Source organism: Nannobrachium achirus (assembly GCF_963921795.1).
Source record: "Nannobrachium achirus genome assembly, chromosome: 13".
Classification (NCBI taxonomy): Eukaryota; Metazoa; Chordata; class Actinopteri; order Myctophiformes; family Myctophidae; genus Nannobrachium; species Nannobrachium achirus.
The window spans coordinates 18,627,986-18,644,174 of NC_137833.1; the positions used below are offsets into that span (position 1 = coordinate 18,627,986).

Genomic DNA, 16,189 nt, shown 5'->3' on the forward strand with positions numbered 1-16,189 from the left:
TGCTAGTGGTAATTAAAAGCAACCTTACCCTACTTTAGTTTGTTATTTTTGCAACTTGGACATCGCTAATTGCATTGCACATGCAAGAGAAATATCTTATGTAGCAATTAACTTGATTTCCCAAACTGAGCTGGCTTTCCAGAACCATACATATTCAAAGTGTTCTGTTCATAAATCATTATTTTGTGTATTGAGCATAATAATACCATATAATTAACATCATAACATTATATATGTCTTGCTCTGTGTCTTGTTGCATCATACTGTACATGTTTCATATCATAATAATACACAGTACAGCATCGATATCAATGGAGCAACTCTATGCTGTTTGAGTACAGCATATACAATGTGTTAATTTAACTCTGAAAAGTGTAAAATGGGCCCATTAATTATGAATAATCAGACAAACAGGTCAGTCTTTTACACTGTAAATTAACACTGTAGTGTGTTGTACTTAGTTTGTATGATTATTTGTAATCTAAATTTGCTGTGATACCCCAAAAACAAAGGCTGGCAATAGACCAATTTCTCAGAGCGACAGTCATAGCTGCGGTTTCAAGCGGCACCGCTTCGCACAGCGAAACACAGCAGCTCTCTGGAAAAAGGCCATGATTTGAGCAACCACCAGTGTGAAATATTGCCTGTTTTTTTACTGTAGAGGTGAGATTACAGTAGTGAATGTCCTCACGTCCTTCCTCATTTATTTCCAAACTGTTATATGACTAAGCTTGCTTACATTACATTAACTTTACTGCATTACAGCAATAGGTGTCCAAATATATCAATCATTCTAACTAGCAGTCGCTTTTTTTTTTTTTACTTTGAGGAAGTCACTACTTCCGTCTCAAAAGGATGATTTATACCACAACTACTTACAAATGTAGGCTGAGATCTACTAAATCTCTGTCCCTAAAGCACAAACGTTCCCAGGGTATTGTGACGTAGTCAGCAGCATACTGTAACTACCGGTACATGGTCTGAACTCAGTGCTTTCCTTGCGCTGGTTTTTTAATACCAATGTAAACATACACCCGATGCACATCTTTTAACAATGTGTGGTGCATTGTGTTTATCTGATGCGGCCAGTTGGACCCTGTTTTTCAGTGTCATACTTTACACCAGGGGTTCCCAAACTTTTTTATCTCAGGGCACCCCATCAATATTTTTTTTAATCCGAGGCACCCCTACATTATAATTTTCACTCCCAGCTCCTTATATTTTTTATAGCATATCGTCGTTGTCGGTGGAAACCGTTCGTTTTGTATTTATCATCTAAAATATGTACTAAACTAGTGAAAACAGCATGCGAGGCGTTGTGTGCTTGTAGATCGTCTGTTTTCACTAGTTTTTGTGCCACGGTCCTGTAACTTGGAAATACAAGGTTTCTGCCCGACAGTGACGATATTTTAGTGATTATGTTGCAAGGAAAACGTTGCGATAACAGCCATTTTGGTTAGAACTGACTGAAAATGACTTTGTACTTCAAGTTTAAAATGATACTAAATATTTTTTCAAGTGTCCAAATAAATTTCAAATATTATCAAATGATATCGCGGCACCCCTGGACTTCCGTCACGGCACCCCAGGGTGACCCGTCACCCACTTTGAAAACCCCTGCTTTACACAATTTAAGGAGATAAATCACCTATGTCTCTTCCTCTGTCTGTTAAACTCTTGTGTAATGTTTACAGTTGATGTGGAGAGCTATAATATTGAAGGACAGACGGCATTCTGTATTTCGCAAGCAGACCACTCTACTGTATGTTGTGACAGAGACGAGCCTGCTGCCCAGAGATTTGATTTCATTGATTACGTTATTAACAGTTTGCAAATAGTGTAGCTACAGTGGTACGATTATACAATGGTGCTAAAAGCAGTGTTGTTTTTGACAGCAAATTTTGATTTAGTCTTAGTCATAGTCTTTTGAATAGAATGTCATTTAGTTTTTGTCATAATTTAGTCACCCGAAATATTTTAGTTTTAGTCTAATTTTAGTCGACTAAATGTCATAAGATTTTAGGCGACTAAATCTACAGTTGATTTAGTCAACTGAAATGTATTTTGGCAGGCCTTAATGACAGACTTTACACTTGGTTGTGTGCTGAAAATAGCAGATCTGCAAGCTCACAACGTGTCGCAGCGCGTTTCAGTTGTGGTCCTGTGTATTCAATTCATCAAGACATTTAAAGACATACATACAATAAGTATACGAGACATCATCAACACTAGTAGCAATAAAACGTACAGTAAACGGTTGGGGGGGGGACCAGTTACAAATTGGTGCTTTTTCATGGTGGTTTTGAAGGAGGGTAAGGAGCATACACTTTTGGATGTATGTTGGTATGGCATTCCACATGTTGGTGGCATAGCATTAGTACAAATCTAACTCTTCTGCCAAATCTGGGTTGAACGGGATCAGTGGAGCTCCCTCTGTTGTTGTGCCTTTTATGTTATTGAAGTAGTTCGGCAGGTACATGGGTGTCCCTGTCTTGAGTATATCGATATATCGATATCGTATATTCTCCATTTTTGTCTAATAAAATATTAAATCAATCGAAGACCAGGTCCATTGCAAGTTGCTATACATAAACCTGACCTGTAGTCCATCTTTGAGCATAAAAAGGGGTTCTCCAGGCATCCCAGTCCTGGGCCAGTTCATCTAGCTGTCCCCATTTTCGACCAGACCTCTTCACATCCAGGTCATGCCGCCAGGTGTTTCTTGGACTGTCTCCTTCCCTCTTTGTTTGGAGGATTTCTTCCTCTGCAGGCTGCTGTCTGGAAAAGAAAGAAAGAAAATACTTGTCAGAATAAGGAGTGTATAGGATATGAAGACTTGCTAGTTACTTCCCAAACCAACCCACTATTGTGTAACACCAGTGTTGATAAAGTGGAAGTGAGTGTAAAAACTGTGACTTCTGCCTAACTCACACTTCACACACAACTAACGCAGATAGCTGTATAGTACCACCTGCTCTTTCTGTGAAATTGCTGTAACATGATGCAAGTAAGTACAATTTTATTTATATACCTTTTTAAAACAAGGTTACAAAGGCAGGCTTAGCCTGAGGTAGTCAGGAAACAGCATGAATCAGGAATAGAGAAAGCATTTAACCCCTTTCACCTATAAAGTATGTTTCCGTTTGTAGGCAGGAATATACCGTAAATGAGAGGTAGAACTTGGGAAGAGGTTGTAGAGGTATATTTTACTCTATCTATGCTATGGAATATGATGAATTAGCAATAAAGTTACCCATACAATTATACAGTAGGCTGCACACTGTATGGGGTTTCCTAAAAATATATTCACTCATCAGTATGTTGTCTTGTACTGACTTACAACATCTAAGTTTGTCCTGTGAGCAAGCCTTTTCTATTCATTATTCACTGACTTTGTATGGATTTCAATTTCTGTGGCATTTCAAAGCAATATACTTTGGTCATTTCAAGCTATTTTGAAAGGCTCTACAATGAATTTCCAATTCAGCCCTCCATGTCTGGCTGGGTTATTTTCCCAAAAACATTTGGTCAGTTGGGATTGAGACCAAATCAATCAAAGACATTAATGTTTCAAAGGATCAGCTTTGAAGTGTGAGTTACCCTTACCAGGGAAGATCTAAACAAAACAACAACATACAGTAGACAAGCGTATTGATCAGTCCCATAGCTGTATGGATCCACAGAATTCTGGAACCCAGGATCTGCCATGTTTTTTTTAGCAAGAATACATCACCATAGATTCGCATACTCTTGCTTGCTTTGTTATGGATACAAATCTTCTATAGATTATTGCTTTAAAAGAAGAAAATATCTAACACATGTAACACAAGACAGCAACTCTGTCCAGTGTACTTTCATTTTGCTTGGGATCTTTCACTAGAACTCATGTGATTCAGACTGGTTGTACCCCTTGGTATTGGGCAATCTTGTTTCATTAGCTACCACTGCGGTGTATCTTTATGGGAACTTACAGTATGCTCACTGATTGCTTAAAGCTGCACTATGTAACTTTACTCTTTTACCCCGATTTTGAAATTGTATTTTGACCTCCAGGTCAAAATTTGTGTCATGTCTAAATCTCTCAATAGATCAATCTCAAATACAACCGCCACAATTGTATACGTATAATGTATTAACATACTCTTCTACCGTATATTGGACAAAATAACATTTTATTCACTAAAGAAAGAAAAACAAAACATTACAGCTAATGAAATTTGTATTTCCCAGCAGAGTTTGACCGTTAATTACATTGCCACTCAGGTCTTCCCTCGCCATCCCAGACAGCTTGCTATAACTCAGGAGGATGTATGTGTCAGTTTGAGAGAGCAGCATGTTAACACTTGAACCCAGCATCCCCGGGGTTATTTTGCAAAAATAGCCGATCCTCAAGCTCACAACGTGTCACAGACCTACATGTGTAAGCCTGTAGATCAGCTTTCCTGTGTCCCATGATTCCTTGCATAAATGTTTGGGCATCACTTCCTGTTCCTCTTAGCTGTTCCAATCTGACTGGCTGCGGTTGATGTTGTGAGCCTGTAGTCTCGCGCAGCCAGACAACTATTCCACAATCTCCGAATGCTATATAGAGTCTGGAACTACACCTCCTGAACAGCGAGTAATGAAAACTGGCATTTCTGTTCAAGAAAATATATTTTAAAATTACATTTCTGCTAAACAGCAAGCTAAATATGCTTGGATGATTTTTATTCATATAATGATAAATGTGCACGATGTGAGACGGAAACGGTTAACCGGTTACTCATCGTTCTTCTTCCATTATCCCAGACTGTATGACGGGAGCATTTGCAAATCGTGGAGACAATTAACAGTCTGGCCACGCGAGACTAGTGAGCCTGTGACACCTGAATCTCTGCATGGTGATTACTTGGTGCTTTGTTAAGTGATTTGAATCAGCTGTGTGGAGGAAGTGAAGCACACATTAACACACCCACTTTTTCCCCAATAAGCTCACTGGGAAACTCGTGGATATCCCTTGGGAATCCTTTCAACTAAGTATAGGGTTTAAGTAGTTAATATTCAACACTGAGATGAGATCACTGGATCTGAATTGTTCCTCACCTGGGAGAATGTAGCAAACTTTCAGACAGAATTTCCGTGGCTCAAGATCATATCTGCCCTAAATCCAGATTTGACAGGTTACTTGTGATAGCAAACAGTGCAGTCAAGATTGATGTACAGTACATAGACATGTGTCATATCACACTTTGAACCAAAGAGCTGTTGATGTTACCATGGGTGATTCTATGGAGTTGATCTATGAACTGCAAACAGATACACTGTGATAGTATCTAGTCTAAGGTATATCTGTCAGATACATTTCTTGCTGCTAAAATCTACTTCTGTATGAACTGAAGCTCCAGTATAAAACATATATTATTATAGTCAGGCATGCCTTGATAACATGAAAAGAAAAGAATGTGGTGTTAGTCCGGGAGCCAAATGGTGATTTTTGGCTGAACGTGGATTCGCCTGTAAAAGTTTTTTTCTCAACTGATTCTTGTAGCTTGGGGTCACCTCTTAAGGATTCAAGATGATGACCAGTGATATCCATTGAGCATTTTTTATTATTAATAATCCATTGAGCATTTTTTATTATTAATAATAAAAAATGCTCAATGGATATCACTGGTCATCATCTTGAATCCTTAAGAGGTGACCCCAAGCTACAAGAATCAGTTGAGAAGGAGCGCTCGTTTTATGGTTAGATGTCACAGTTATTGTCCACGACATTGCAAGCGGCGCGAAGGCCAGCGGACCTTGGTCCTGCTCTTTGCCCCCGAGCGCCGCAGGCGCGAGTGGCCGCGAAGAGCGGGCCAGGGCCGCGCGGCCGGCGGAGCGCCGCGCGAGTTACGAAGCCGTGGTGAATGCAATCGTTATATTTATGCCCAGGCCGTAAGGCCTGGGCAAGCCCACGATAAACGCATTCACACCCGCCCGCGCAGTCCAAGTGACCACAGCCGAGCGCTCCAGACCTCCGCTCCAGCCAATCACAAGCCGCGCCTTCTAATTTATGTAACGAACTCTCCTATGGTAGGTACTCGCCTCCCGGACTATGTCCAGGCACAGGGGTAAAGCAGGGTTTCCGGTAGCTCTGGTCCAGAGCGTCAGCGCTCTACTGACAGGCGGCTGACTAAAAGACTAGACCAGGATTTCATGTACCCCTACGAGGGCTCAACTTCAGTCAAAATAAACTAAACTACTTCGCTTCTCATCTAATCAAAGGTAGTTTTGTGTTGTTGAAAGTCTATTCTCTGCGGTGGGAAACTCTCAGCACCCCACCCACTCTGTAAAATACATTATTTTTGTCATGAAATAAAACGCATCCAACTCGACCACCGCTTATTTCCGGGTTGTGTTCGCGGCCGCCGCTGTGTGGCTCGAGGTGGGTGCATTTTATTCTATGACAAAATAATGTATTTTACAGAGTGGGTGGGGTGTTGAGAGGTTTCCCACCGCAAAGAATAGACTTTCTACAAGCAAAACTTCCTTTGGTTAGGTGAGTAGCGAAGTAGTTTTGACTGAAGTCCTAGTTGAGCCCTCGTAGGGGACCGGGTAGAGAAATCCTGGTGTAGTCTTTTAGCCAGCCGCCTGTCAGAGCGTCACCTGCCCACCTCCATGGAGACTGCACCCTTTGTTAGCCTCCTGGTTGGTCCCTGACTGACCAACCAGCAGGCTCTATCTGCCTTGTCCCGCCCTGGTTCCGCTTTTCTGTTTTTTATGTTGAATTAGCTAAAACATAATTTTTGGAGAAATTAAAACATTTAAAAACATGCAGATTCACTATACTGCCACTGAGAAGCTCCAATTGACTGAAACAAAGTTTGAAATTAGAATTGAGCGCACAGAATAACAATATGAAGAAACTGAATTAACATGGCAGTGGATGGAATGTCCCACTGAATGTCCCACCAAGACACAGCAACCAATGGGTGTGGAGAGGGGCAGGCCAATGGGCGGGACTTGACAAAGGGTGGCGCTCTAATAAAAAGAATTGGCTGCTTTCGTTTCGTGGGTGGGAAAACGGCAACTGCTGGTAGTCCAGGCGTTTCGGGCAGTATGTTGATGGAATCGTGCACTTTATGATAGAAGCATGAAATTTGGCACACAGTTAGAACATGCCATATGGAACATTTTTGGCTATAGGGCCATCGCAGATTTGTCTTGGGAAACTTTAAGTAGCATGTGAGGGGTCAAACTAGGGGTTTGTCAGGATTCTGAATCCAATGCAAGCATTTGTTTTGAATGAAAAACATTCCTTGGGCTAAAAACGGTGATGAGTCGTCACTTTTCACAGTTTTGTGGGGTCCATATTTCGGAAAGGAATGTTTGTTGTGCAAAACAAATGCTTGCATTGGATTCAGAATCCCGAAAAAACCCTAGTTTGACCCCTCCCATGCTACTTAAAGCATATTTATTTTTTGTATTATTTTACTGTATAGTAAAGTCTATGAGAGCCCAACTTTGATTAGCTCCTACACATTTCCCAAGACAAATCTGCGATGGCCCTATAGCCAAAAATGTTCCATATGGCATGTTCTAACTGTGTGCCAAATTTTATGCTTCTATCATAATGTGCACGAAACGCTCGGACTATGGGGGTTGGTCAGTGTTCAGCGGGGCATGAAAGGGATAGTTGGGTTCCTCTGCGGTCTGCAAGCGTTACAGCCTCATTGTGAAACTCTTCAACGTCGGGTGGAAAGAAGTAGCATATCAAAGGAGACACATAGTTCTCTACAGTTCTCAATCTCAAACCATTTGCAATTTGCAATTTGATCAACCAGCCTCTTACAGTATACGGTATGCTGCATATTAAAGCATAATAAGTGGCCATTCAAAGTGGCAATTGATTTCCAGTGGTCCTTTTGATCACACTCTTAAACCACACACGCCCTCACAAAACAACCACGCAATCTGAATGGTGTTGCTAGGTTACTGAGTCCTTGCCAGTTGTGTGACTGAGGAACCATCGATGGGCAGACTGCTGTGAGTTGTTTGAGCATCTAGTGGATATCCAATGGGTTCTCTATTCTGAGAGTATAGTTGGAGCATCTAGTAGATATCTGATGGGTAATCTACCCTGAGAGTTGTTTAAGCTTCTAGCAGACATCTGATGGGTAGTTTATACTGAGAGTTGTTGGAGAATCTAGTGGACATTCAATGGGTATTATAAACTGAGAGAATTGAGTATCTAGTGAAAGGCCAATGGGTAATTTATAATGAGACCTGACTAAGCATCTGGTGCAGTGGTTCCCAAACCTTTTATCTCAAGAGTCAAGACCCAAAAGAGATATTATATTAGTTTGCCCAGGACCCAGACTTGTGAAAATAGCAGATCTACAACCTCACAATGTGGCACGTTGTGAGGTTAGTTGTAGATCGGAATTGTTTGGAATTGATGAAAAGTTGGTATTTTGTAAACGAGGAAATGGAAAAGATATATACATTTACTCACAACCCATAAACATTTCTCTGCAACCCACATATGGGTCCTGACCCACTGTTTTAGAAACAGTGATTTAATGGACAACTCAGCAACTTGACAGATTTTGAGGCACCACACATGACATGGCAAGTGAACAAGATTTCGGATTGGCACTACAGTACACGTTGTCCAAGTTCACAATAGATGAACTGAGCTCATACAAAAATGAATGGAAATAGAATATGAAAGTCATAGTGAAAGTATCTGTTTTAGGTAGGAGTTTCATCACAAAAGTGGAGGCTACTGGCACTGAAAACTGTACTGAAACAGGGCACAGTGCAGTTGTGTCTCATTCAAACAGACCCAGACACTCCCCATAAATAATTAAAACTGGGAGCATTGGCTGGGAAGGCACTGGGGTGAAGTATTTGATATTTTATTCAAAGTCAAAAGGCTAAGTCTGATTTCAAACAGATAGTTTTCTTTCTACCATAAGCTAGTGACAAGACCCAGAGTGTAACTGTGCGAGCATGGGTTCATTTCTTTGAAGGAGGTGAAGGCTTTTATCTCAATTGATCCCACTCAGTGATTTGCAAATGATTAAAACACAATCACATCCCTGCTTTAAGGGCTTTGTCATGCAGCAGGCTTTAGGGTGGAACTAGCCTATATCCTCCTTTTGTTTAAAAGATTCTTATCTTCAGATAACTGATCTGCTTATAAGAGAAACTGTTCATAACTAAAATGGGAAAGGTTTGATCCTCATAACAAAATGAGACCACCTGCTCACTCCTTGTAAGTTTGACTTAAATTCCTGCAGCTGAAACAAGAATGAGAAACAAAAGAATGTTCAGAACTCAGTAACAAAACCATTGACTTCTGTAGAAAGCTAGTGTGATATAACTTTGAGGTCATGTACTTTTGATGAACAGTAAATCTATAAACAAATAGACATTTATTCAGATCTAAATTAACAAGCAATATATATAATATGTCCACTCACTGTGATGCAAGTCACTGTCTCAACATCTCAACATATTTTTGGGGAAATAAGATACCTTTTGGCTTCTTAATGTGGATGTTCATTATCTTATAACAAAAAGAAGGAGAGAGGAAGAGCTTCGGAAGGACCTGGAGCAATGAATTATGAATGAAGTACATACATAATTTAGAGGGATTTGTTGCATATTTTATGGTAATAATATTTCATTCATTTACAAATCACAACTGCCTCCATTGCAAGGCAAAAAAATGTGTCACAAATTTGTAAGGTAAAGGGCAGATTAAAAAAAGTTCTAGGAAACTATGAATTGTGAAAGAAATTACTTTAGGCATTACAAAAATATAGATAATCCTAATTAGGGTCACATAGGCCACATAGGCTACTTCAGTACTTCTATGTCACACATGTATATTTTATGTTACACTGACACATCCTGATATAACCTATTAATCTTACTAGAAGTGTGAGCTGTGATAAGAAGCACTATATTGGCTATATACAGCTAGTAATTAAGTCAGAATTGCTAAAAGGGTTTAAGACTTTAATCAAGTTGTTATGGTTACAGCCAATGGCTAGACTGTTAAATCTCCAGTGAGGTTTACTACGGCTGTAAAGCTGCCACTTGTATTTTTCATTTCCTTGTTAACTTCTTGAAAATGTTTAATACAAGTTTATATTGTGCTGTACTGACTATTGAGCAGCAATCAGCTGTATGTATGAAAGGTGCCTTACACAACAATCAAACAATCAAAAACCTGAGAATAGACAAATATTGTGCACTCCAATTACATTTTAACTGAAGGAGAGAGATGACACTGGAGCAGCTTGGACAGTTAAAGCCTTTTTATTCAGGTGCTAGTATAACAAAAAAGGAATGACTGACATTTCGATCGTTCGATCTTCCTCAGAGTTATTTACATTTTAACATTTTGTACACCTGCTAGTGTGCATATGTAAAAATAAACGTTGTTCCTCTTCAACAAACAATTAGGTCTACAGTGGCCTGAAAACATGTGAGATATTGCATTTTGCAGTACTACTTTTCAACCAGTATGTGTAACCACCAGGGTCTGAAATCTGAATTTCTCAATGGAGGAGTAGGGAAACCACCTCCAACAGCTGCATACTGTAGCCTACTGTGCTAGTTATATTGAATTTACGTACTATACCATACATAGGCCTACAGGTTAAAGTAAAGTTTTATTCAAATAAGTTCCACGTTGCAACTTTAAATAGAAATGTATCCGTAGTCAGCTTTTATTTTGTGTCTTAAATGTCTATTGAAAATGTATTTTGTGACATGGTGCCATCTAGTGTTAAGGCAGTAGGTGATGCAGTACATGTCTGCTGTAGGATGCAGCATTGCCATACATTTCCAAATGGATGTTTTATAGAGGAGTGCAAAAATGCACTCATGTCAATGTATTATCCATGCCTAATAATTATCTATGTGATAAATAATCAATAATGATTTCTGTGCTTGTGTTGTTCTGTAGAACCTGACTGAGAGTGAGATGAACAGATTTGGCTTCAGCCACCACCAGCCGTAAGTAACTTACTGTTTATTTCTACACATGAAAATAGAAAAGTTTTTATTTAACCACGGAACCTATATACTTAGTTAACCCGGGTCCCCCATTACCTCAGGGCATTATAGCTCCGCTCCTTTTCCCCGCCAAACCTTGTCGCAGCGTGACCCTTTTTTAGCTTGTAGATCTGCTATTTTCGACAAATGTTTACCACAGAATAGGGACACTATAGGGTTCATGCTTGCACCTGGTGGTATTGCAGTAGCCTATACTGTATAGGCTACTGTAATTGTAAAGAGTTGAGTTACAAATGGACAAATTAACAGTGAGGATTTTTACATGGTGTATATGGTGTCCTTTTAATTCTGAAAGTGAAAAATCTTACATTGCATTTAGCACTTTCTGAATTCACTTAAACCTCAGGTTTTTATTGTTGATTAGTGAACACAAAATGAACAGTGGTCAATGTGTTTTGTTCACGTTTCCAATATGTCAGCGCAGTTTATGCAGCAGAGAGAAAGCAGACAGCGCTTGTGTGTGTGTGTGTGTGTGTGTGCGTGCATGAGTGCGTGCATGTGTCTGAGAGAAAGAGAGAGAGAGAGGAACACATCATTTCTTTTTTCAGAGGTCATGCCTGTGTGTTGTCATTCTTGTGAGTTCCTCTTTTCAAGTGGTAAATCATGAACTTGTGAAACACAGGAAAATAAAGTCTGCACACTATGCTCCCATGAACATTTATTGGTTTACTGTACATCCAAATGACGTTTCAATCATGAAGCTCTTCTTCAGACCAAGCAGAGTATGAAGCTGTTCTTCTGTCCAGCACATAGAATTTATCGTTTCGATGTGTGTGCTTGCTTTGGTAAACCATTTGCATAATCTTGAACTTGTACAACCAGGAAGTTGCATGAGTAGGATTCAAAAAGCAGTTGTTCTCAATCTTTTCTGGATCAGGGCTCACGTGAAAGTGTTCGCGGCCCACCCATCTGACCACTTAAGGCTGCCGTATGAATTAAGTTCAAAGGGACCCCAGTGCAAACAAGCCTAACAGCTTCCATGTGGTCTTTACCCTTTTAGTTGATCTTGTATCAGACAGTGAACTGTATTTTCCTGTTTTTCCTCTGCAAATTTCGAATAAAGTATTCAATCAATCGATCAATCAATCAAACTGTGTTATCAGTTGTCAGTTGGGTGAGCCGAGTTCATTTTCATGTCATTATAGGTGAAAATAAAATTAAATCGTAGATCTAAAAGCTCCAAACTTGTTGCCATACGACACGTTGTGAGCTTGTAGATCTGCTATTTTTGAACATAAGTGGTTAAACCGCCAGACAGAAAAGTAGAGAAAAGACACACTGGAACATTTAAAACACTCTTGACTGAAAATTCAAAATGGGGGCTTCTTTGAATCCTTTAATCAGAGACCATGTGGTAATGTAGCTCATGTCATTTTGTATTACTAATTACTAGGCTTCATATTTCAAAATTAAATTGCAGCAGATAGTTTGTAGCTTTGAAATTGTCTTGCTATGCCCAAGAAAAGCAAGGTCTGCTTCAGTAAACCAACTGTCTACCAGAGACAGAAACAAGGCAAAATGTTGGACATAAAAAATGAAATCTGCATACTGGTTGCAGCTCCACTTGTAGGCTATATTGCTGTCCTTAACGTTTCGATCGTACTAGATCTTACTCAAATGTAAGCTTTTAAACTTAAATTCCTGATGAACGTTGAGAACAGCAATATGGTGTCACAACAGGCACTGCATTCAGCACTCAGCAATCCTGTTCAGACTTGTTCTCTTCCATTGATGGTAGATGGCGGAAGGCAAATGTCTTCTCAATGGCTTTGAAATAGATACGCTTCTTAAAAATCACAAACCATCTCTTTAAAAAAATCTGGTCTTGTGCAGGTTTGCTAACCACATGCAATTAACTGGTTCCTCCCAAGGATATGCAAAGAAGGTGAAGACAGGGTTCTGTAGTAGGCGCCACAGAGCCACTGTGAAAGGTTATCCTCAAATAGTCCTCAATGCAGCAAGATGTACAGTACTGCTGGTGCTGGTATAGAGTGGATGAACAGATACATCTGGGTTGATGACATGATGTCCCCTCTTTGGATCACAAATCATGAATCATGTCCCTTCGTTCATCCTCAATATGATTTTGTTTCTCCATTATCTCAGACTAGAAGTTTGCGGCCCTTCGGGCCGCAAAAGTCTAGAGTTCAGGCCGCTGCGCGGCCTTCACCGCCATGTTGCGGCAGTGTGGTGTGTGTAATGGCCAAATATGGGTAATTCTTTTTTTGAGAAAAAAGTTTTTTGAGAAAGAAAAAGTTTTTTGAGAAAGAAAAAGTTTTTTGAGAAAAAAAAAGTTTTTTGAGAAAAAAAAAGTTTTTTGAAAAAAAAAAATGTTTTGGAAAAAAAATTGAAAAAAAAAATTTGGGGGGAAAAAAAAACGCTTGCGCACACACACACACGCGCGCGCACGCACGCACGCACGCACACACACCCCCCTCTGTTGTAATTCGATACTCTACTCTGCTCTGCTCAGCTCCTCTCCCCCCTCCCTCCCCCTCCCTCCCTCTGTAACTTGATACCCACTGGCCAGAATGGTCAGAATACTCTCTGTCAGGACTGGCTGCTCTGCGTGAGGCGAGATGTTGTTAAATTGAAATAAATGCGGTTCAAAGAGTGGCATGTTTAAAATGTGGACAGTTGTAAATTTTCACGTTTGTTCGACGTGGTGGCTATGTTTGTGAGAGGTGTTTGTGAGAATATGTAGCTAAACATTCTGGTTTAGGATTGCCTCCAAATGCTCCAGTATAGGATGGAGATAATAAATGAGAATACATGACTTGGTTCTCCTTGTTTAGCAATTGAAGAACATACCACAAGGGGTCATCAAGTATGCTATTTCACTGCAGTGTTTTGGTGAAGAACCTGGCCTGCTTTTCTCTCACTAAAGCTTGCAATGAAGGCAGTCCTGCTTCTAACAGGCAGGTTAAGTTAGGTGTAGTAATCCTGACCCCAGGTATTTCACTCCAGTCACGTAGAGAGTTTCAACAGACTTTAAGGGGATTTGTAACCAAGCCTCACACCCATAGCTGATGAGAAAGCAGCCACAAGAAAACGTAACATCGTAGTTGGTGGACAGGAAGATAATACGTGTTTTTTAAAGATGGGGTGCCATGAATTTCCCCCCCATCTAAAACATGATGATCAGGTATTATGATTAAAGATTTTTTTTCCCAAAAAAGTGTACAGAAAGTTGTTTTTTTATGTGGCCACACCCACCAGTTCATTAAGTATGCATGGCTGTTAAAAGGTACCATGTTATCGTTTGAAGAGCTTGTTACTAAGTATAACATCCCTCGTAAACACCGTTTCAAATACTTTCAAGTAAGGAGCTATATTCGAGCCAACCAAAACCAATCTTTAAGTGCTCCCTCTGTGTCGGAGTTGGAGAGGGCTCTGGTTAAAGACCCCTTTAAAAAGGGAATTATATCAGAATTTTATAATCTCATGGTGTCTTTCTCGCTGGAGACCTCTGAATCTAAGCTTGAAGCCTGGAAGACAGATTTACAGGTAGATCTGACAGAGGAACAGTGGAGTACAGCTTGTATAGAAGCTCAGTCTCAAACAGGGAACACACGATTAAAACTTCTACAATATAATTGGCTTATGAGAGTGTATATCACACCAGAGAAATTGAATAAATTTGATAGTAATATTCCCGATGTGTGCACCAGATGTGGTGAAGACAAGGGCACACTGTTCCACTGTCTTTGGTCGTGTCCAAAATTGATGGAGTTTTGGAAGGAGGTCGGGCAGGAAATTCAAAAAATTCTATCTGTTAAAATAGTACCAGAACCGACATTCTTTCTGCTTGGTCTATATCCAGAGGGACACAAATTGAAAACCTGTGAAATCAAGTTTATTGATATCTGTATCTTACAAGCTAAAAGAATAATTGCATTATCTTGGAAGAGTCTGGGAAAACCGAGTATTTCTCTATGGTTCAGAGAACTGTGTTCATGTCTACCTCTGGAAAAGATTACATATATTTTGAAGGACAAACAAGAGGTATTTCAGAAGATATGGGGTTGTTTCATTCAATATATGAAAGACTGTAACTTGGGACACTTAATGTCAGAACGGGGGGGGGAGTAGTGCTGTTGTTGTTTTTGTTGTTTTTCTTTTCTATGGTTTTGGTTTGTTTTTGTCATGTTTCTTTTTCTCTTGCTTTTGCTTTTGCATTTTGTATGTTTAAAAAAAAGTGTAACAATTGTAACAATTGAATTTCCTGTGAAAAAAAGAAAATCTTAATAAATATATTGTTAAAAAAAAAAAAAAGTATGCATGGCTGTCAGGTGGGTGGTGACCCAGCTGAAGTTAGCCACACCCACAGTATTGGATGTGTGGTAAAAGGGGAGGGTATTATTTTATGATGACATTAAAACATTAAATAACTCAGTGTTTTTCAGTTGGGCCATTTGACTCAGGGCTTTCAGCTTTCAGGAAATAACCAAGAATACACATGGAAAGCAAATTATACAAAACAGAAAAAAGCACAAAACTATGGCACCACCTCTTTTAGTCTTCTCTTTTACATGTAGGGAAAGTGCGTTTCAGGCATTCAGTAGTGCAGATGGCAGATACGTATGTATAACTGTCACAATGCCTCACTGTAAACAAAGCAAGCTGAATAGGTTGCCTGTCTTCGTCAGATCCCAATATAGCCATAAACATTGTTTTACTTTCATTAACAAGCATGCCATATTCACAATATTCCTCCAGGCATTTAATTTTTTCAGTCAGCCTTTCTCTTGATGATTCCAGAATAACAGTGTCCTCCATTAGAATTAAAACACAGAGCCTTTTTAGGAAACCATCATCCCCACACTGCTGTTTCATCCTTCTGATGAGCATGTCGACGGACAAACATCACAAACAGGAAGCAGGATGTAGGGGAGCCTTGAGGGCCTCAATCCGATGGACGCTGTTATTGTTGTGGAGTCCAGGATACAAATACAAGTTGTCACACTGTCTGTACATTGACATCAGACAGAGCCAGATCCATAGTAACTCCACACCCCAGACCTTTTAAGACTTTGAACAGTGTGCTTTGTGCTACATTAGAGCCTAGGAGCCCAGACCGCTACGCCCAGCAGTCAGGGCCAAATTACGTTGTATTCTGATCGATTGTTTTTCT

General features: G+C 39.8%; 1 protein-coding gene across 1 annotated transcript in view; it reads left to right on the forward strand.

The window, feature by feature from the left end:
* Positions 1-2,869: 2,869 nt before the first annotated feature.
* The window catches only part of blnk (B cell linker), a 31,375-nt gene continuing 18,055 nt past the window's right edge, over positions 2,870-16,189 (forward strand). Inside the window, exons 1-2 of the mRNA XM_080741115.1 lie at positions 2,870-3,007; positions 10,946-10,995. Of these exons, the coding sequence (XP_080597241.1) occupies positions 2,999-3,007; positions 10,946-10,995 (59 nt within the window). The 5' untranslated portion in view covers positions 2,870-2,998. The remainder of the gene's footprint in view (positions 3,008-10,945; positions 10,996-16,189) is intronic.